At 40.2% G+C, this 22,135-nt stretch overlaps 1 protein-coding gene across 1 annotated transcript in view; it reads left to right on the top strand.

The window, feature by feature from the left end:
- The window catches only part of PRKDC (protein kinase, DNA-activated, catalytic subunit), a 204,104-nt gene that overhangs the window by 103,420 nt on the left and 78,549 nt on the right, over nucleotides 1-22,135 (top strand). Inside the window, exons 49-58 of the mRNA XM_043601034.1 lie at nucleotides 8,243-8,386; nucleotides 9,903-10,054; nucleotides 10,618-10,749; nucleotides 12,244-12,355; nucleotides 15,024-15,148; nucleotides 15,234-15,383; nucleotides 16,814-16,987; nucleotides 17,647-17,745; nucleotides 18,743-18,950; nucleotides 20,879-21,068. Coding sequence (XP_043456969.1) covers nucleotides 8,243-8,386; nucleotides 9,903-10,054; nucleotides 10,618-10,749; nucleotides 12,244-12,355; nucleotides 15,024-15,148; nucleotides 15,234-15,383; nucleotides 16,814-16,987; nucleotides 17,647-17,745; nucleotides 18,743-18,950; nucleotides 20,879-21,068 — 1,486 coding nt within the window. The remainder of the gene's footprint in view (nucleotides 1-8,242; nucleotides 8,387-9,902; nucleotides 10,055-10,617; nucleotides 10,750-12,243; nucleotides 12,356-15,023; nucleotides 15,149-15,233; nucleotides 15,384-16,813; nucleotides 16,988-17,646; nucleotides 17,746-18,742; nucleotides 18,951-20,878; nucleotides 21,069-22,135) is intronic.

The raw sequence follows: 22,135 nt of genomic DNA, 5'->3' as shown, positions 1-22,135 counted from the left end.
CATGTCTCCATTGACAGCACAGACCATGGGCACATGGTCCAGAGAAGTGTGGCCACATGGCTTGGGCGGGTGAGCTAGGCCAGGTCATCAGGATTCATGTAGAGGGTGCAGCTCATTTGTTGAGCAGTAAGGAGCCACTGATGGGTGCCAGGTGGAATGATGTGATCCACGTTGCTTCATACAAAGTCCTTTTAGGCAGCACTGCAAATTGAGGGGCTGCAGCAGGGCCCATGTTCCCCAGGGTCACACCTGATTTCTAGCTCCCAGGGCTGCTGTAACAGTGGAACCACAGACCGGGTGGCTTAAACCACAGAAACTGATTGCCTCGTGGTTCTGAAAGCCAGAAGCCTGAGATCAAGGTGTTGGTGGGGATGGTTCCTTTTGAGGGCTGGGATTGAGAATCTATTCCAGGCCTCTCTTCCAGTTTATGGTGGCCTCAGGCATTTTTTTTTTTTTTTCAGCACATAGATGCTGTTTTTCTTGAGTCTTCACATTGGCTTTCCTCTTTGCATCTGTCTCAGTATGTACAAATTTTCCCTTTTAATAAGGACATTGTCATTGGATTAGAGCCCATCCTAATGACCTCTCATAACTTGATAATCTTCAGAGACCCTATTTCTAAATCAGGTCACATTTATAGATGTTGAGAATTAGTACTTCAGTATTCTTTTGGAAGACACAGAACAACCCATAACGCTTGGGGTCACACGTGATTTCTAGCTCATGTTCCTGAGTGCTGACTTGATGGCTACCAGAAAGGGAGCTGGTGTCTTTATTTCTGGGTCATTTCTTGGTAGCCTGGGAGTGTGTAAGCAGGTTGACAAGGAAGCATGCTGAACTTGTTCACACATGTGGATGTGAGTTGCCTGTGAGACATCACTGAGAGATTTCCTGGGGTGTTGTGCGTGTCGGGGGCTCAGGAGTGACTAGGGGAATGGTTTGCAAAAGATGTTCCAGAGGCTCCGTTGTCTTACAGAAGAAAAGATTAGAACTTGCGTTTACATTTATTATTAAAATTTCAACATTTATTTATTTTCTTTATTGATATATTTTTAAGTTTTTATTTAGATTCCAATTAGCATACAGTGTAATATTAGTTTCAAGTGTAGAATTTAGTGATTCAGCACTTAAATACAGCACCCAGTGCTCATCACAAGGGCCCTTCTTAATACCCTTCACCTATTTAACCCATCCTCCCCCCCCCCCCACCTCCCCTCTGGTAACCCTCAGTTTGTTCTCTGTAGTTAAGAGTCTATTTCTTGGTTTCTTCCCTTTACCACCCCCCAAGTTTTGTGTGTGTTTTTTTTCTTAAATTCCACACATGAGTGAAATCATATGGCATATATCTTTCTCTGACTAAATTGTTTCACTTAGCATATTACTCTCTAGCTCCGTCCCCATTGTTGTAAATGGCAAGATTTCATTCTTTTTTATAGGTGAGTTTTATACACACACACACACACACACCCCATCTTCTTTACCCATTCATCAATTAATGGACACTTGAGCTGCATGTATTTCTTGGCTGTTGCAGATAATGCTGCTAGAAACATCAGCGTGTACGTATCCCTTTGTTTGGGTTTTTTTTTTTGTTTGTTTTTGGTTTTGTTGTCTTAAGTAGGCTTCAAACCCTTGTGGAGCCCAGTGCGGGGCTTGAACTCATGACCCTGAGGGTCAAGACTTGAACCAAGATCAAAAGTCAGATGCTTAACCAACTGAGCCACCCAGGAGCGCCTGCATATATCCCTTTGATGTAGTGTTTTCATATTCTTTAGTTAAATACCCAGTAGTGCAATTGCTAGATCATAGGGTAGTTAGTTCTATTTTTAATATTTTGAGGAACCTCCATACTGTTTTCCAGAGTGGCTGCACCAGTTTGCATTCCCACCAAAAGTGTAAGAGAGTTCCCCTTGCTCCCCATCCTCTCCAACATTTGTTTCCTTGTTGTTGTTTTTTAATGTTTATTTATTTATTTATTTGAGAGAGAGAGAGAGAGAGAGAGAGAGCATGTGTGAGCTGGGGAGAGGGAATCCTAAGCAGGCTTTGTGCTATCAGCTCAGAGACAGACATGGGACTCGATCCCACGAACCGTGAGATCATGATCTGAGCTGAAACCAAGAGTCAGACTCTTAACCAACAGAGCCACCCAGGCACCCCTCTGTGTTGTTAACTTTAGCCATTATGACTGGTGTGAGGTGATATGTCATTATAGTTTTGACTTGTACTTCCCTGATTGATGAGTGATGTTGAGCATCTTTTCATGTGTCTGCTGGTCTTCTGTAGATTTCCTTTGGAAAAAAAGCCTATTCATGTCTTCTGTCTATTTTTTAACTGGCTTATTGTTTTGTTGGGTGAATTTGAGAAGTTCTTATAGACTTTGGATTCTAGCCCTTTATCAGATAAGTCATTTGCAAACCTCCATTCTGGAGGTTGCCTTTTAGGCATAGGTTGCCTCAACAAAGCTAAAAGGCAACCTTTGGAATGGGAGATAATTGTAAATGACATAGCTGGTATCTAAAGTCTATAAAGAACTTCTCAAAAAACAACCCATTTAAGAAGTGGGCAGAAGACATGAATAGACACTTTTCCAAAGAAGACATCCAAAAGGCTTTTCAGTTCTGTCGATTGTTACCTTCACCGTGCAGTAGCTTTTTTTATTTCAATGAAGTCCCTGTACATTTTTGCTTTTGTTTCCCTTGCCTCTGGAGATAATATCTAGTAAGAAGTTCCTATGGCCGATGTCAGAGGTTACTGCCTGTGTTCTCCTCCAGGATTTTAATGGTTTCCTGTCTCACATTTATGTCTTATATGCATTTTGAGTTCCATTTTTGTGTATGGTGTAAGAAAGTGGTCCAGTTTCATTCTTCTGCATGTTGCTGTCCAGTTTGCCCAGCACCATTTTTTTTTAAGAGACAGTCTTTTTCCTATTGAATATTCTTGCCTCCTTTGTCAAAGATTAGTTCGCCATATACTTGTGGGTTCATTTCTGGGTTTTCTATTCTGTTCCATTGATCTTTGTGTCTGTTTTTGTGCCAGTACCATACTGTGTTAATCACTCTTTCTTTGCAATACAACTTGAAGTCCAAAATTATGATGCCTCTAGCTTTGCTTTTCTTTTTTCCAGATTGTTTTGGCTATTCAGGGACTTTTGTAGTTCCATACAGATTTTAGGATTATTTGTTCTAGCTCTGTGAAGAACACTGGTGTTATTTTGTTAGGGATTGCATTGAATGTATAGATCGCTTTGGGTAGTAACGATATTTTAACACTGTTTGTTCTTCCTATCCATGAGCATGGATGGAATGTTTTTCCATTTCTTTGTGTCTTCCTCAATTTCTTTCATTAAGTTTTATAGTTTTCAGAGTACAGATCTTTTCCCTCTTCGGTTAGGTTTATTCCTGGGTATCTTGTGGGTTTTGGTACAATTGTGAGTGGGGTCAATTGCTTGATTTCTCTTTCTGCAAGTTCATTATTGGTGTATAGAAATGTAACTGGTTTCTGCACATTGATTTTGTATCCTGTGACTTTACTGAATTCATTTATCAGTTCTAGCAGTTTTTTTGGTGGAGTCTTTTGTGTTTTCTATGTAGAGTATCATGTCATCTGCAAATAGTGAAAGTTTGACTTCTTCCTTGGCTGATTTGGATGCCTTTTATTTGTTTGTGTTGTTTGAGTGCTATGGTTAGGACATTCAGTACTATGTTAAATAACAGTGGTCAGAGTAGACATCACTATCTTTTTCCTGAACATAGAGGAAAAGCTCTCAGTTTTTACCCATTGAGGATAATATTAGCTGTGGGTTTTTCATGTATGGCCTTTATTAGGTTGATGTATGTTTCCTCTAACTCTACTTTGTTGAGTTTTTGTCATGAATGGATGTTGTACTTTGTCCAGTGCTTTTCTGCATCTATTCAAAGGATCATATGGTTCTTATCCTTCCCTTCATTAATGTGATGTATTACATTGATTGAATTGTGAAAATTGAACCACCCTTGCAGCCCAGTTATAAATTTCATTTGATTGTGATGAATCACAATTTTATTGTATTGTTGGATTCAGTTTCCTGATATTTTATTGAGTATTTTTACATCCACGTTTATCAGGGTATTGCCTTTTAGTTCTCTTTTTTAATGGAATCTTTTTCTGGTTTCAGTTAAAAATTTCAACTTTTAAACTTATTCATTTATCATACAGATCTTCCTTGACTTACGATGAAGTTATATCCCAATAAACCCAGCATAAGTTGAAGCTATCATAAGTCGAAAATGCATGTAGTACACCTACCTTGCTGAATGAACATCATAGCTTAGACTCACCTACCTTAAACATGCTCAGAGTGTTTATGTCCATCTGTAGTTGGGTAATATCATCTAACAAAAGCCCATTTTATAATGAGGTGCTGAATATCTCATGTAATTTATTCAGTGCTGTGCTGAAAGTGAAAGCCAGAGTGGATGTGTGGGTACAGGATGGTTTTAAGTGTATCAGTTGCTCACCCTCGTGATAGCATAGCTGACGGGGAGCTATGGTGCAGGTGCCGCTGCCCCTGCTCAGCGTCTTGGGGCTATCATCCCACACACTGCTGGCCCAGAAGGTAAAAGTTCAAAGTACAGTTTCTACTGAAAGTGTGTGGCTTTCACAGCATGATTAAGTCCAAAAATCTTAAGTTGAACCATTGGAAGTCAGGTACTATCTGTAGTTTAATAATAAAGAAGTTTGTGGAGATCAGGGGAAGATGGCGGCATAGGAGGACTCTGGGCTCACCGCATCCTGCTGATCACTTAGATTCCACCCACACTTGCCTAAATAACCCAGAAAACCACCAGAAGACTAGCAGAACGGAGTCTCCAGAGCCAGGTGCAGACGAGAGGCCCACGGAAGAGGGTAGGAAGGGCGGCGAGGCGGTGCACGCTCCACGGACTGGCGGGAGGGAGCCGGGACGGAGGGGCGGCCCGCCGGCCAAGCAGAGACCCCGAGTCTGGCTGGCAAAAGTGGAAGGGCCGGATGGAGTGTGTTCCGACAGCAAGAGGGACTTGACATCTGGAAGGTTATAAGCTAACAGCTCTGCTAGGAGAGCAGGAAGGTTGGAGGACAACGGAAGGGAGAGTGGCTGAGCCCCGGGACGACAGAGCTCAGTTTGGCGGGGAACAAAGGCGTTCGCCAGTGCCATCTCCCTCGCCCATCCCCCTCGCCCATCCCCCAGCCAAAATCCCAAAGGGAACCAGTTCCTGCCAGGAAACTTGCTGGCACTGTGCAAACACCCAACGCTGTGCTTCTGCGGATCCATCCCTCCGGAGGGTCTGACTCCCTCCCGGTGCCGCAGGGCCCCTCCCGAAACGGATCTCCGAAGGAAAAGCGAGCTGAGCCTGCCCCTCCCACCCCTGTGCATCTTGCCGATCCACCCCAGCTAATACGCCAGATCCCCAGCACCACAAGCCTGGCAGTGTGCAAGTAGCCCAGACGGGCCACGCCACCCCACAGTGAATCCCGCCCCTAGGAGAGGGGAAGAGAAGGCACACACCAGTCTGACTGTGGCCCCAGTGGTGGGCTGGGGACAGACATTGGGTCTGACTGCGGCCCCACCCACCAACGCAAGTTATTCAAGATAGCACAGGGGAAGTGCCCCACAGTTCTGCACCACTCCAGGGACTATCCAAAATGAGGAAACAGAAGAATTCCCCTCAAAAGAATCTCCAGTAAATAACGACAGCTAATGAACTGATAAAAAAGGATTTAAACAATATAACAGAAAGTGAATTTAGAATAATAGTCATAAAATTAATCACTGGGCTTGAAAACAGTATAAAGGACAGCAGAGATTCTATTGCTACAGAGATCAAGGGACTAAGGAACAGCCAGGAGGAGCTAAAAAATGCTATAAATGAGCTGCAAAATAAAATGGAGACCACCACGGCTCAGATTGAAGAGGCAGAGGAGAGAATAGGGGAACTAGAAGATAAATTTATAAAAAAAGAAGAAGCTGAGAAAAAGATTAAAAAAATCCAGGAGTATGAGGGGAAAATTAGAGAACTAAGTGATGCACTAAAGAGAAATAATTTACGCATAATTGGTATTCCAGAGGAGGAAGAGAGAGGGAAAGGTGCTGAAGGTGTACTTGAAGAAATCATAGCTGAGAACTTCCCTGATCTGGGGAAGGAAAAAGGCATTGAAATCCAAGAGGCACAGAGAACTCCCTTCAGACGTAATTTGAATCGATCTTCTGCATGACATATCATAGGGAAACTGGCAACATACAAGGATAAAGAGAAAATTCTGAAAGTAGCTAGGGATAAACGTGCTCTAACATATAAAGGGAGACCAATAAGACTCGTGACTGATCTCTCTACTGAAACTTGGCAGGCCAGAAAGGAATGGCAGGAGATCTTCAATGTGATGAACAGAAAAAATATGCAGCCGAGAATCCTCTATCCAGCAAGTCTGTCATTTAGAATAGAAGGAGAGATAAAGGTCTTCCCAAACAAACAAAAACTGAAGGAATTCGTCACCACTAAATCAGCCCTACAAGAGATCCTAAGGGGGATCCTGTGAGACAAAGTACCAGAGACATCACTACAAGCATGTGGGAATGCAAACTGGTGCAGCCACTCTGGAAAACAGTGTGGAGGTTCCTCAAAAAATTAAAAATAGACCTACCCTATGACCCAGCAATAGCACTGCTAGAAATTTACCCAAGGGATACTGGAGTACTGATGCATAGGGGCACTTGTACCCCAATGTTTATAGTAGCACTGCCAACAATAGCCAAATTGTGGAAAGAGCCTAAATGTCCATCAACTGATGAATGGATAAAGAAATTGTGGTTTATATACAGAATGGAGTACTACGTGGCAATGAGAAAGAATGAAATATGGCCCTTTGTAGCAACATGGATGGGACTGGAGAGTGTTATGCTAAGTGAAATAAGCCATACAGAGAAAGACAGATACCATATGTTTTCACTCTTATGTGGATTCTGAGAAACTTAACAGAAGACCATGGGGGAGGGGAAGGAAAAAAAAAAAAAGAGGTTAGAGTGGGAGAGAGCCAAACCATAAGAGACTCTTAAAAACTGAGAACAAACTGAGGGCTGATGGGGGGTGGGAGGGATGGGTGGGTGGGTGATGGGTATTGAGGAGGGCACCTTTTGGGATGAGTACTGGGTGTTGTATGGAAACCAATTTGACAATAAATTTCATATATTGAAAAAAAATAAAAAATAAAAAAAATTAAAGAAGAAAAAATAAAACTATACAACAACAACAAAAAAATAACGAAGTTTTTGTTTGTAATTTATAAATAAATCAATACATACATGGAGAGTGTTCGAACTTTTTTTTACTTATGGGGTGTATAAACAAAGATTTGAGACCACACAGATTTAAGCAGTGAGAGTAGTCCCTGAGGAAACATGTTTAGTAAAAACAAAGTGGCGAAAGTTAAGAAGATTGGTAGCTTGAATTATATCTTAATCTGTTCGTTTGCATCAAAATAGCATTATCGTGTAGTTTCTAAAATAAACTAAATTGAATTTAGAATATGGGTACATTTTCTTTAGATTTCAGAGGTCTTGAGAAAATGAAGTCAATAACACAATGACTTCTATAAGAAATGAAAGAACATCAGCCATATGCATCTACCTAATTTTTATATTCTCATTTTTCATATACTTTATGCATTTGCATAAAATAACAGTTCTCTAGAGCTGCATATTATTCAGATAGGATAAGATCGATAAAGAGTACTTTCATTTTGATTTTTTTTTCAACGTTTATTTATTTTTGGGACAGAGAGAGACAGAGCATGAACGGGGGAGGAGCAGAGAGAGAGGGAGACACAGAATCGGAAACAGGCTCCAGGCTCTGAGCCATCAGCCCAGAGCCTGACGCGGGGCTCGAAATCACGGACCGCGAGATCGTGACCTGGCTGAAGTCGGACGCTTAACCGACTGCGCCACCCAGGCGCCCCCATTTTGATTATTAAGAGCATAGTTATATCAGGTTTTCAACAAAGAAAAGATCAGAAGTCCATTTCCCTTGAATTGTGGTTTCAAGGACCCATGAGGAGAGAATTCAACAGAGAATCTGATCTGATGGAGCAGGGTAATTGTTGGAATTTACATCTGTTTTGGATTTAGGTCAAATCATAATATTAAATTTTAGCTGATGGAGGATATGTTCCTAAATTAATAATTTGGTTATTCAAAATAATTGTTTTGCTGTTTGACTTTTAAATTCTCTTCCAGGTCTTTCGCCCTTATGCGAAGTATTGGCTCAGCCCCTTGCTGCAGCTGGTGGTTTCTGAAAACAATGGAGGAGAAGGAATTCACTACATGGTGGTCGAGATAGTGGTGACTCTTCTTTCGTGGACAGGAATAGCTACTCCTGTGGTAAGAATGGGCACGTCTTTTATGGAGTGCTATGTCAGTCTCTTCCTGATATCATAAACAAATTGATGACAGATAATCCAAGCTCCTCTTAATGACTTAAGAGTCACCATTTTTAACATTAATCGTCATATTGCTGTGGTGCTGTTATACTAAATGGCTTCATACTGCTTCAGGTCTGTTTTCTTAGATTTCTGATTTCTTAAATTTCTTTCGATAATGCCTCTGACTTTGCTTTTATTTTTAAGCTATCAGGTATTTGTTTTGTTTGTTGCTTTTATTTGCTAGGACCTTGGAAACTAGACTAATGATTTCTTAAAAATAAGTGTGAAATAAATGTCAGTAGACCCTGAATATTAGGTCTTGAAAACTTCTGTTGTAACTAAAGTCTGTGGATGTTTTGGCATTTGTTTTGCCAGCTTACTTACTTCCCTAGTATTGACATGGGCCCATTAATGGTTGAAATTGCCAAAAAAGTAACCACCAGGTGAATGATACTGTGTCACCCTGAGGCAGTCTCGTGGCTTCCACCAGTACAGATTTGTGTGCTCTGGAGCTTTGCCATTCACATAAAAACATTAGCACTAATCAGGTATAAGAGTTTTCATGTAGTAATATTCTGAGAACATTCCTTACTAAACATAATATATGGACATAGAGCTTTTACATGCGTTTATTTCTGGATGTGCCTGTCTTACTTCACAGTAAACCAAATTTAGATTTCTTAGTTTTAAGGTGATAAATGTTTTCATGTTATTAAGCAGAGTAGAATTATTTTAGTATTTAGTTTAACTTAGGAACCATTGGGAACAATTGAGTTAAATGTCCGGTGCATGGCTGAGTTTGAGAGAGCCGAACTGCTAGGTGTCAGCATAGCTGCATAAAGCAATGAGTCAAAGTAAGAATCAAGTGAAGCCTTTTGTCACTTGCGGTAGAGGCTAAAGCCAGAGGAAGTGGACTCCCCTTGTCCATTTCCCCCATGGAACATTGCAGCTTAGTCTGGTCGAGGGTCAGGTGGTTTAGCACAGATCTGGGGGGTCATCTCACTGTTGAGGGACCCCTGAATTAAAGGCTCCAGCAGTTTTATGGGACCATAAAAGGAGTCAGAAGAAAAGTGTTTTCACAGTCGCCCTTCCTCTTATAAGGAGCTCTCTCAGCAGAGACGCCTGGAGAAGATGAAGAGAAATGAAGGTGCCGGGGTTACGAGTGCAAATATGTGACAAGCATGACCAGTCTGGGGGGTGGAGGGTGGATGGCTAAGGGTGACTGTATCTGCCCTTGGAGACTGCAGAGCCCTGGCTGTGTTCCAGCCTGGTGCCAGAGGGCAGCTTGCCCATAAGGCCTGCCAACAAAGCCTTTGTCATTGCCTGTGGTTGTCCTTGAAAAATCACACATAGGTTTTACACCAGAAGCTTCAGTATACTGGCAGGTTTCTTTTATAAATGGACTGTTGGATTAAAAAAATGCTTTTCCAGAGTGGAATGCTACATATTAATACAGAATTTCTATACCTTTTTAGGGGGTCCCTAAAGATGAAGTGTTAGCAAATCGATTGCTTCATTTCCTAATGAAACATGTTTTTCATCAAAAAAGAGCTGTGTTTAGACATAACCTTGAAATTATAAAAACCCTTGTTGAATGCTGGAAGGATTGTTTATCTATCCCTTACAGGTACAAATTTACTACATTTTGCAGTATTGCTTAGACATTTTTAAAATGTAGCATGTTGTAAATGGTGATTACAGTGATTCAAGTTTACTTGAAATGATAGAAGGAATATAATTTGAAATTGAATCATTTGTAAGGGTACAATATTGCTGCTAGTACAATCCTAGCCTCCAAAGTTTGACGAAGCACCTCTGTGCGGGTCATTGCCTCCAGGTGGCCTGCTCCGTCTCCCAGCTCACCTCTGGCCCAGCAGACACTGGGCACATGGGGTACACTCTGCCCTTCATCGTCCCAGCGCAGGGGTAAACTGTCGGACTGCGCAGCCTGAGGCAAGCTATAACTTTCCAAAGGTTTCAGAATCAACTAACAGAGAATTGGGGCAAATAGTTAGATCGTAAGAAATACAGACTTGCTAGAATAACTTGAATGTATACAAACAGGGTATTAGCAAGAAGGGTGTTAGTTGTGGGGAAAGATAAGGTATTTCTCACCCTGCAAATTATCTTTTTGCTGTGCTTATTTTATCATATGATAATCTGTACTTGTCCTTTATGCTTATGTTTCAGGTTAATATTTGAAAAGTTTTCCAGTAAAGATCCTAATTCCAAAGACAATTCAGTAGGAATTCAATTATTAGGCATTATAATGGCCAATAACTTGCCCCCCTATGACCCAAAATGTGGCATAGAGAGCGTAAAGTGAGTATCAAGGGAGTTTTGCTTTGCTTCTTTTTTAGATTAAAGTGTATGTGAATTGGGTTGATGGACTGGAGTATGGTCTAATTTTTTCATAAGTTTATTCATTTTGAGAGAGTGCATGTGCGAGTATGAGAGGGGCAAAGAGATGAGGAAAGAGAGAGAGGATCCCAAACAGGCTCCAGGCTCCACACTGTCCGTGCAGAGCCTGATGTGGGACTAAAACCCGTGAACCATGAGCCCGATGTGGGGCTCAAACCCACAAACCGTGAGATTGTGACCTGAGCTGGAACCAAGAGTCCGACGTTTAACCAACTGAGCCACCCAGGTGCCCCTAGTTTTTATAAATTTAAAGACCTAGACCCATGTTAAAAATATTTCTACCAGAATTTAGTAAGTTGGGCTTAGAGGTCTTTTGGGAGAAGAAATATGTTAATGGAATGAATGAGGGAAGTTAAGTTTTTCAAAATTAGTATTTTTTTTTCAATTGTGTTTCACCAAATAGGTGTTAGGTATTTTCTTTCTTATTTTCTACAACTGCATTTTCAGCATTTGCCCCCAAACCAGCATGAGCTCTGTGGGACCATTCATGACAGGATCATGGATGGATGCCTGGGCCCTGGTGCTGCCCTGTCGCTGTGCTTTTTGCCTCAGCTGCAGCCCCTGCTCCCTCCGTCGGGGCCTTTTGTGGGTGGGGGTGAACGCAGCCCAGCGTCTGGAGGGAGGGCGCTAGTGAGCTAATCCTCTACCATCACTGACCAGTACTTCATTGTCCTACTGTGTTAGGAGTTCTGAAAAGTCAGCATTCACATTATGGTGACTGTAGATTTCAGCATGTCCCTTCCGAGCTTTTCCCATTTCTTTGGAAGTGTCTCACTCCGTCTGGTCGGTCCTCCTGTGTTAGCCTCCTGGCACCAGTTCCTCCATTTGCCTGCTATCATAGACAAACAGGTGGCTCCATGAAGAGTCCATGGGAAATAGTTTGCTTTTAGATGAGTTACTTTTTTTGAGCTTTGATTCCCCCAGTGACAAGTGTATAGAGCTTCTCTGGAACTGGAGGCTAACGTTCTGTGGCCTACAGAACCTGGAAGCGTGGACTGGTGCTCACTCTCCTTCTCATTTATTGTCCTCCTCTTGTCACAGCAGTCAAGAGGTGTCAGGAAGTCACGAGGCTTTCAAGGGGTGTCTGTAAGTCATGATCTTGGTTAGTAGCTTTTTTTTCACTGCAGTGTTTTTTATAGTATCCAGCATCGTGTTTTGCTTTGACTACAGCAGGTCCTGTGTGATTGAACTGTGGACTTTCATGTGCCTTCCTGGTCATGATGTCAGAGCCTTAAGTACATCTTGATATATGTTTTCACACAAATAATTTGGATCATGTTCTATGTTTAGTATTTTCTCAATTTATGCTCTTAATACGGCATGAGGAGCAAAGTTGTTATATTTTTATGTCAACAGAATGTATTATTTGATGCATATTTTCTGTATTTGTTACAGATACTTTCAAGCTTTGGTCACTAACATGTCTTTTGTAAAATATAAAGAAGTGTATGCAGCAGCTGCAGAAGTTCTAGGACTTATTCTTCAATATGTTACCAAGAAAGAAAATGTAAGTGTGTTATACAATTTTAAATAAATAGTGCTTTTTCAGTTTTGATTTTTTCTAACACTTGTTATTTATATCCTCTATACTGTAACAAACCAGAGTGGGCATTCTGCATTTATTAATACTTGGCTTTTTCCTAGCGTATATAGTGCTCAATTTTTTTAAAGAGGACATAGGATTTTTAAAACACTTGGAAACTTGGTAAACATTTAAAGATGGGTAACTTACTTATATTGTGAAAGCCAGGAAAGGATTATTTAAGCAGCTTTCATTCCTCTGAAAGTAGTGTCAGGGTTTCTTTTGGAGCAGATTATTCTGGTGGATACTTGCTATGGTTAGGGCTATGTTAACTAATAAAATACTCCATTTCCAATCTGGGACGTAATATAGTTATCAGACAGGACAGGGCACTTGTGGGAGCCTTTCTCAGTCTTGGGAGCCCTGCCCACTTTCCAGGATTGTTAGAAGAACCCAACTGAATCTTTCAGTGCAGTGTACGTTCAGAGTACTACAGGTCTCCATAGAATATAATTATTACAGATGTATGTAAATTACATGTTCTAACTTACTTGAAAGTAGGGTAGTGGAGTGATGCTTCCTGCTACACTGCTGTTCTCCTGTGGTTGGTCAGTGAGGGGCTGTGTGTTTTGGAGCCTCCAAAACCGCTGTCACTCACTGTGATGATCCCTTCTTGCCAGGTCTCGTCGCAGTGACACAGTTGATCATTCCTCCTGATTCCCTTTGTCACTGCTTCTAGGACACTGTCTTGGCTCTCCTCCTATTTTCCTGGCTGTTTCCCTTCCTTAGCTTCATGTTTCCCAGCTACCTCTCCAGCTCTACTGTTGGTCCTCTTCTTCCTTGCTCCCCTGCCAACCATCTAGCCTCCTGGCTTTGAAAACTGCCTATGTGTTCATGATTCCCAACTTCCTATCTCCAGTCCACATCCTCTCCTGAAAGAAAAGGTGGAGAGTGGGCTACTTTCATTGTCTGAGTGGATGAGGAGTAAAGGATTAGGGAAGTTGGGAGGTCCCGAGGGCACCCAGAGTACCCCAACACAGTGTATTGGGCCCCTGCCCATTTTGACAATTAGGTATCTGTTTGGGTTTAAATTTTTTTTCTAATGCTTATTTATTTATTTTTGAGAAAGATGGAGGCAGAATGTTCATGGGTTAGGGGCAGAGAGAGAGGGAGAAACAGAATCCGAAGCCCGCTCCAGGCTCCGAGCTCTCAGCACAGAGTCTGACGCGTGGCTCGATCTCACGAACTGTGAGATCACCACCTGAGCTGAAGTTGGACGCTCAACCAGCTGAACCACCCAGGCACCTCAGGTATCTATTTGGGTTTAAAAGAAAATTAAATGAAGGGAAATAGACCCACTTGGGGAGGTCAGTCTTCGCTTATAATTTATTTTAGGAATTACCAGCTATTTTTGTAAAATAATTTTTTTTTTTTTTTGAGAGAGAGTGTGCACAAGTGGGGAGGGGCAGAGAGAGAGAATCTTAAGCAGGCTCTACACTGTCAGTGCAGAGCCTGACATGCAGGGTTCAATCAGCGACCCTGAGATCATGACCTGAGCCAAAATCAAGAGTTGTACACTTAACTGACTGAGCCACCCAGGCACGCTTAAAAATTTTAAATTCTGAATTACCTTATTTTTACGTGATTCTAATATCCTTAGATGTTGGGTTTCAATTTACATAGTATGCTAAGTTTTTAGCACAGATGGAACAAATTACAGTAGATCCCAAGTTTAATGTCTCTTCACTTAAATTTCAAGTTAGTGGTAATGATAAACACTTTGGTTTTACATTGTACTTTTCTGAATATAAAATGGTATTGATTTAGTGTAGAAATTAGAAGAACAGAGTAAAATATAAAGAAGTTGGTGAGAATCAGTCCTATTCCAACCACTGAATTGCTCTTGGCACCTGAGAGGTAGTCTCCAGTTGTCAGTATATATGTGCATGCGTTTGTCTTCTGTTGGTTACCTGTATTATAATGTTGGTTATGTATGTTGGTCAGTTACATATGTTGGTTATCTTATTGGCTGGTTCTGGGCTCTGGGGGTGTAGCCAGAGCAGTCTTGGCCACCCCCCCTTCTCAGGAAGCTAACATTTGATGAAGAGAAGCAGACAATACATAGACAAATCTGTCATCATTGATAGTAGTACATGATGAAGAGAAAACAGGATATAGGGAGGTAGACAATGGTGAAGGTGGCTTTTTAGATAAAGTTGCCTGAAAATTCTGGTTTGTGTGAATATTTGACCAGGTATGTGAACACTGGCATCATAAAATGTATTTACACAGCGTTTGATCACTGATTTTAGTTCAGCTTCTCAAATGACTTTTTAGCAGTATTTTGGGTGTGAAAAGGAAGCACCAATCTTTATCAGCCTGCCATCTGACAAGAACTAGATGCCACCAGTGGTGACAGCACAGAGCAGTCATGGCTGTGGCCTGGCCTGCCTGAACTCACAGCCCCAGAGCCTCTTGTGTCCAGTCGTTAATGTGCACACTCCTGGCACTGTACCTTGTGAACACCTTTACCTTGTAGGTGATAGCATTGGACATCTTCCATGGGTTCAATTAACTGTTTAAGACAAACCTGTTTTCAGTAACTAACGTAAGTTTCGCATTTGTGTATTTGACAAGAAACTTAATTTTTCAGATACTGGAAGATTTGGTGTATGAACTGATTGTAAAACAGTTGAAGCAGCATCAAAATACGATGGAGGACAAATTTATTGTGTGCTTGAACAAAGCTGTGAAGAACTTTCCTCCTCTTGCCGATAGGTAGGATATCAGTCATGGTGGATGTCCTGTTGTGGGAGAGGGTCTGCGACGGCCCTCTCCCTCATTGGCCATGTCCACTGGTTAGGTTCATGAACACTGTGTTCTTCCTGCTGCCCAAATTTCACGGGGTGATGAAGACTCTCTGTCTGGAGGTGGTGCTGTGTCGTGCAGAGGAAATAACAGATCTCTACTTACAGTTAAAGAGCAAGGATTTCATTCAAGTTATGAGATATAGGTGAGTGCAAAGCCAGCCCTGTGTTCTCAGATGCAGCTGGCACATAAAATTTTGATTTGTTCAACTGTCTCCTTCAACTCAGAACTTGTAGGTTTTCATAAAATATGTATTCGTTATATACGACTATGTGTATGTGTACATCTCAAGATAGATAAACTTAAAAATATGTACTTGTTAAATTTTAATCAGAATTAAAAGTGGTGGGGCCTGCCCCTCCTGCCTTCTTTAACCTGGCACCTTGGGGAAGCCACATCTCAAGTGTTACCTAAGGGTCTTCTCAGATTTAAAATGCATGATTTTGAGTTCTGTACCATTTTTTCCAGCTAGGAGGCATCCATTATTTGTTAAAATTGTTCATTTATTTTCAAAATCACATTATACTAGTTTTTAATATTTTTTTTAAAGCCTATTCATCCGTTTTGAGAGAGGGAGTAGGGGAGAGGCAGAGAGAGGGAGAGAGAAAATCCCAAGCAGGTTCCATACTGTCAGCACAGAGCCTGATGTGGGGCTCCATGCAGGGCTCGAACCCATGAACTGTGAGATCAGGACCTGAGCCAAAATCAAGAGTTGGACACCCAACCGACTGAGCCACCCAGGTGCCCCCCATATTATACTATTAAAATAGGTATGAAAAGAGATGCTGTTGCTCACAATATTTTTATTTCTCTGTACTGTTTTCCAGCCTTGTCTGTGGACGTATTTTTTTACATGGGGATAAATTATTGATAAATATAGAGTGTGCCAGTAACAAAGAATATATGTTATGGTGCCGTGATATCCTTCATTAGACATTTACTGAATATCAACTGCATGTGAAGCATTAAGCTGGGAGCTGTAGGAGGAAAAGATACATAAAATAAGGAAATAGACGTGCACCTTATTGGGGGCTCAGACTACCCTTGACTCGTTGTATGACCTGCCAGGTAGCCTGAATAGCACTTGAAATCATTGTTTTAAAATCATGCAATCCTTTATATTTAGTTTATGTCGTTTGACATTTCGGATTTTTAAAAAATGAACTTTAATTTTGGAATGACTTAATATTTACAGAAAAGTTGAAAGACAATACAGAAAATTCCCACATACCCTTAACCTACTTTTTCCATGTCACATGATTGTGGCATATTTGTCAAAACTAAGAAATTAACATTAGTACATTTACTAAACTAGATTTTATTTGGATTTTATCAGTTTTCCCACTAATGTCCTTTTTCTATTCTAGGGTCCAATACAGGGTACCATATTGAATTAATTTGTTTATTTTTAATACTATAGCTCATGATAAATTTTTAAGATATAATTTTTATATTTCCATTGTAACAAATTTTGAAATACAGAACAGCACAAAGAAGAAAAAGTTACCTGTCACATCTGAAAGTATAATAAAAATTATTAAATTGGTATGTTTTTAAAACCCTCTCTTACTGTAGAGATGATGAAAGACAGAAAGTGTGTTTGGACATAATTTATAAGATGACGGCAAAATTGAAACCAGTAGAACTCCGAGAACTTCTGAATCCTGTTGTAGAATTCATTTCTCATCCTTCTCCAGTGTGTAGGGAACAAATGTATAATATTCTTATGTGGGTTCATGACAATTACCGGTAAGCTCTACATTAATTTTTATATTACTTTTTTCAAGGGAGCATTTGGGTGCCAATAGCCATCTGGAGTAGATTATAATAAATAATAAAATGTTTAAACATTTTTAAACATAGGATTATTAATTACGAGTTTATTTTAGTATATTGACATGTATCCTTATTTTAATTCATTTCATGTATTCGTGAGAAATATTCAGAATGTGCAGTTTTTGGTTGAGTTAATACTGTAATTTGTTTTTACAGTTTTCCTTTTAAGATCTGACAAAATTAAGAAAATGAACTCTGTGGGATGTCTTCATCCTGTAGGACTGCCACCACAGCACTTCCCATGGGGTCTGAGCCCATCCTAGGACCTCTTAGCGTTCCCAGGGAACCCCTGCAGCCCTACTCCCATTACCCCCCCCCACGCTGTCCTGTGCACGTGAGCCCTGTCACACTGTAGGAAGGGTGATGACAGTCACCTGGATGGGCTTGCAGAGGCACCAAAGGAAGGTGTCAGGGTATGTCCGTATGAGGGTAGGTTCTGCTGTGGTTTGGGAAGTTAAAGTTCCACGGGAAAAGCCAGATTATTTTATTTTAATCTGGTTGGTGTTATGACGGTTGAACAAAAGTGATAAGAAGACAATATTAATGTTTTGTCATTTTGTTATTTTTCTCAGAGATCCAGAAAGTCAAGCTGACGAGGACTCCAGGGAAATATTTAAGTTGGCGAAAGATGTGTTGATTCAAGGGTTGATCGATGAGAACGTTGGGCTTCAGTATGTGTTCCTCAAATAATAAGGCCACGACAAATAAATTAGGGATGTTTCTTTCTAGACTAGCATTGAGTATTTGTCCACAGTTTTAGAATTATATTTATAGTATTAGCATTTTCTATGCTTTCTGCATTCATGATGTTTAATAAAAATGTATTTTGAATCACATTAAGACTTAAAAATTCTGACAAGTGATTTTAATAAAAAATTCTTGAAAAACTGTGGGTAAAGCTCTCTCTGCTCACACAGTGAATTAAAGTGTTTCAAAATAAAAAAATCTGTAATGCTGATTATTATGTTTCTCATTTAACTCATGGTTGAGATCACACTATACATATTAATATTGAATGAAATATTTGAAAATTCAGAAGTAGGAGGAAACTATAATGATTATATAGGAAAATACAAATGACGCTCTAAAATGTCTATTCTAAATTTTATGAGTGTTTTGTTAAGTACTAATTATAAAAGAAGGGTCATAAGCTTTTTGTATGATTCTGTATATCAATTCATTTTCCATTCTGTCACAATTTTAAACTCATTTTTGCTTTTCAAATTACATTTGGATTTCATAAGCATTCATAAATTGTAAAGCCTAACCTGGCTCTTAACTAGTTTAAGTTTTGAATATTTTATGGCACTAATTTTTGGAGTGAATTGTTTTAGCAAGGCAGTGAAGGATTTTATATAATTTCTTAAGGTGTTTTCTCAGTTTCAAAATAGCTAATATTGTATACTCATCATTGAAAACTTCCCAGATAATAGAGATAAGAATAAAAACATCTAGTTTTTCACTGATGCTGAAGTTTGGAATATTCCCTTCCTTCAGTGCATATTAGTGTTCATAACTCATGTTACACTCTTGATACAATTTTGAATGTGGTTTTCCTCATGTTAAGGTTTATAGGGGTGAAAGACTATCTTCTCGACATGACACCATGTGTAGGGCATTCTTTCTCATTTGACAATATCTGAAAAATCTTTCCTCTCTGCTTTTCAGGTTAATTATTCGAAATTTCTGGAGCCATGAAACTAGATTACCTTCAAATACGTTGGACCGATTGTTGGCACTAAATTCCTTATATTCTCCAAAGATAGAAGTGCATTTTTTAAGTTTAGCAACAGATTTTCTGCTTGAAATGACCAGCATGAGCCCAGATTATCCAAACCCTGTGTTTGAACATCCTCTGTCAGAATGTGAATTTCAGGTGAAGTATTTGTCTCTACAATAATAAATATTATAGGGGCGCCTGGGTGGCTTGGTCGGTTAAGCGTCCGACTTCGGCTCAGGTCATGATCTCACGGTCCGTGAGTTCGAGCCCCGCGTCGGGCTCTGTGCTGACAGCTCAGAGCCTAGAGCCTGTTTCAGATTCTGTGTCTCCCTCTCTCTGCCCCTCCCCTGTTCACACTCTGTCTCTGTCTCAAAAATAAATAAACGTTAAAAAAATAATAATAATAATAAATATTATAAGCTTTTCCTATCTGTTAGTCAGCAAACATTTTCTAATAGAGTTAAACTGGCTGTCTTTGTTTTATTGCGATATAAGTGACATGTTAGTTTCAGGTATACAACATATTGATTTAATATTGGTGTGTACTGTGATGTGATCACCACGATAAGCTTAGCTAACATCCATCACCATGGAGTTACAGACTTTCTTTCCTTGTGACCAGAACTTTTAACATTTTCTCTTTTAGCAACTTTCAAATATACATTATTATTATTATTATTATTATTATTATTATTAATTACATTATTACAACTACACGTTATATCGCCATGACTCATTTGTTTTTTTAACTGGAAGTGTGTACCTTTTGGCTCCCTTCACCCATGTCCCTTTCCCCCATCCTCTGCCTCTGGCAGTCCCCAGTCTGTTCTCTATATGTATCAGTTCAGGCTTTTTGTTTTGTTATTGTTGTTTTTTGGATTCCACATGTAAGTGAGATTCATGTGGTATCTGTCTTGCTCTTTTTGATGTATTTTCTTTGCATAATGCCCTCAAGGTCCATCCGTGTTGTCACAGATGGCAAGATTTCCTTCTTTTTTATGGCTCAATAATATTCCATTGTGTGTATGTGTGTGTGTATGTGTGTGTATATATATATATATGTACACATACGTACACACGCACATATATGTATCTATGTATGTATACACACACACACACACACACACGCACGCACATCACGTCTTTATCCATTCATCCATTGATAGACCACAAAAGTTGCTTCCATGTCTTGGTTATTACTAATAAGCTAGCATAGAGATGCGTATATCTTTTCAAGTTAGTGGTTTTTTAACCCAGAAGTAGAATAGTTGGACCTTATGGTATTTCTATTTTTAATTTTTTGAGGACTTCTATACTGTTTTCCATAGTGGTTGCACCAATTTACAGTCCTACCAGCAGTGCATGAGGATTCCCTCTTCTCTACATCCTTGCCAACACTTGCTATCCCCTGCGTTTTTGAGCATAGCCATCCTGACAGATGTGAAGTGATGACTCATTGTGGTTTTGATTTGTGTTTCCCTGGTGATTAGTGATACTGGACTTCTTAGTTTATTTGGAATACTCACACATCCTTTCTGAAACACTTCTATTTGCTTTAACCTCATCTGCTCACACTCTCTTCACATGCTCACACTTGTCCCCCTTTCAGCCTCCACTTGGGTTTTCCTTTCACCATAATACCATCCCCCTTCCCCATCAGCACCCCCCAATCCATTTGGTAGATGCTAAGGTTGTGCTATCTCTCGGCAGCCTTAATGGCCTGTGATGATTGAAATAATAACAGTTGTGCTCAGTTCGTCTATGCCGAGCCGGGCAGCATAGCCTGACTTCTCAGCTTGTTGCAGCTGTGGTGCCATTATTGGGTGTGGCATTAAGCCATTTCATGCAGAATGTGATGGAGGAGAAAAATGGTTTTCCTCCCCCAATACTAATTAGTATATTCTAATTGGCAAGTAATTTATTTAAAAGTTTTAAATTTGAAGGGGTTCTTCTTCAGCTGTTTCCCACACAGATATATGAAATTATATACCTGTCTGCTAATGGCACCATTGGATTTTAAATAAAATTATTTCAGTGTTGCTAAAGAAGGACCATGATTTCATTTGGAACTCTCTTACGTACAGGAATATACCATTGATTCTGACTGGCGTTTCCGAAGTACTGTCCTCACTCCAATGTTTATTGAGACTCAGGCCACCCAAAGTGTTCTCCAGACCCGGACCCAGGAGGGATCCCTCCCAGTTCAAGGAGCGATGGCTAAGCAGATACGGGCCACCCAACAGCAGTATGACTTCACACCTACACAAACTGCAGGTACCTGTCAGCCTGAACACGTGCCTGCTTTGCACCAGGCAGTATGATCTATGGAAGCAGCCTCCACTGCAAGAACATTGGCTGTAAGAGTAGTGAAACAGTAATAGAAAAAAGTGTTAAGAACCACAGAAAAGCATGTCAGTCAAAGGAGAAAAGGATTGAAGTTCCTAGAGGTGTCAAATTCTTAGAGTTAGAAAGTGGAAGGGGGCCTCTAGGGGTTGGGTGAGAGGCAATAGGGAGCTAGTATTTAAAGGATATGGATTTTAGGGCATCTGGGTGGCTCAGTCAGTTAAGCGTCCAACCCTTGATTTTGGCTCAGGTTCATGGTTGTGAGATCGAGCCCCCCATCGGGCTCCAGCTTAAGATTCTCTCTCCGTCTGCCTCTGTTATTTCCCCCGTGCAGGCTTGTGAGTACATGCACATGCATTCTCTCTCTCTCTCTCTCTCTCAAAAAAAAAAAAAAAAAAAAAAAAAAAAAAGAAGATACGGAATTTTGTTTGAGAAGGTAGAAATGCTCTGGAGGTAAATTGTGGAGATGGTTGCCCAACTGTGTGAATATACCTGATGCCATAGAAATGTACACTTCAAAATGGTTAAAATAGTTAATTTGGTGTTCTCTAAATTTTACCACAATAAAAAAATTGAAAAGGATTATTTTTGACTGGAAAAAGCCAAAGTTACAGTACATTTATGTTTTGCTTTGGTTTTGTCCAGAAAAGTCTGTTTAATGCAACAAAGTTAAAATCCTTTATATCAAAAGCAAGTACTGAAGAGCTAAACCAAAATAATTTACTGTGTTTATAGTTATTAAATTTTTCTTTCTTAAATTGTTCACCTGTTTCCTTTGATCAGCAAAGTACAAGTTGTAGAGTAAAACACGTAAATCATTTCAATTTATTTTTTATTTTATTTTTTTAACATTTATGTATTTTTGAGATAGAGAGAGAGCATCAACAGGGGAGGGGCAGAGAGAGAGGGAGACACAGAATCTGAAACAGGCTCCAGGCTCCGAGCTGTCAGCACAGAGCCCGACGCGGGGCTCGAACCCACGGACCATGAGATCATGA

This window comes from Prionailurus bengalensis, chromosome F2 (genome assembly GCF_016509475.1).
Source record: "Prionailurus bengalensis isolate Pbe53 chromosome F2, Fcat_Pben_1.1_paternal_pri, whole genome shotgun sequence".
Classification (NCBI taxonomy): Eukaryota; Metazoa; Chordata; class Mammalia; order Carnivora; family Felidae; genus Prionailurus; species Prionailurus bengalensis.
This window is presented reverse-complemented; position numbering and strand designations above follow the sequence as displayed.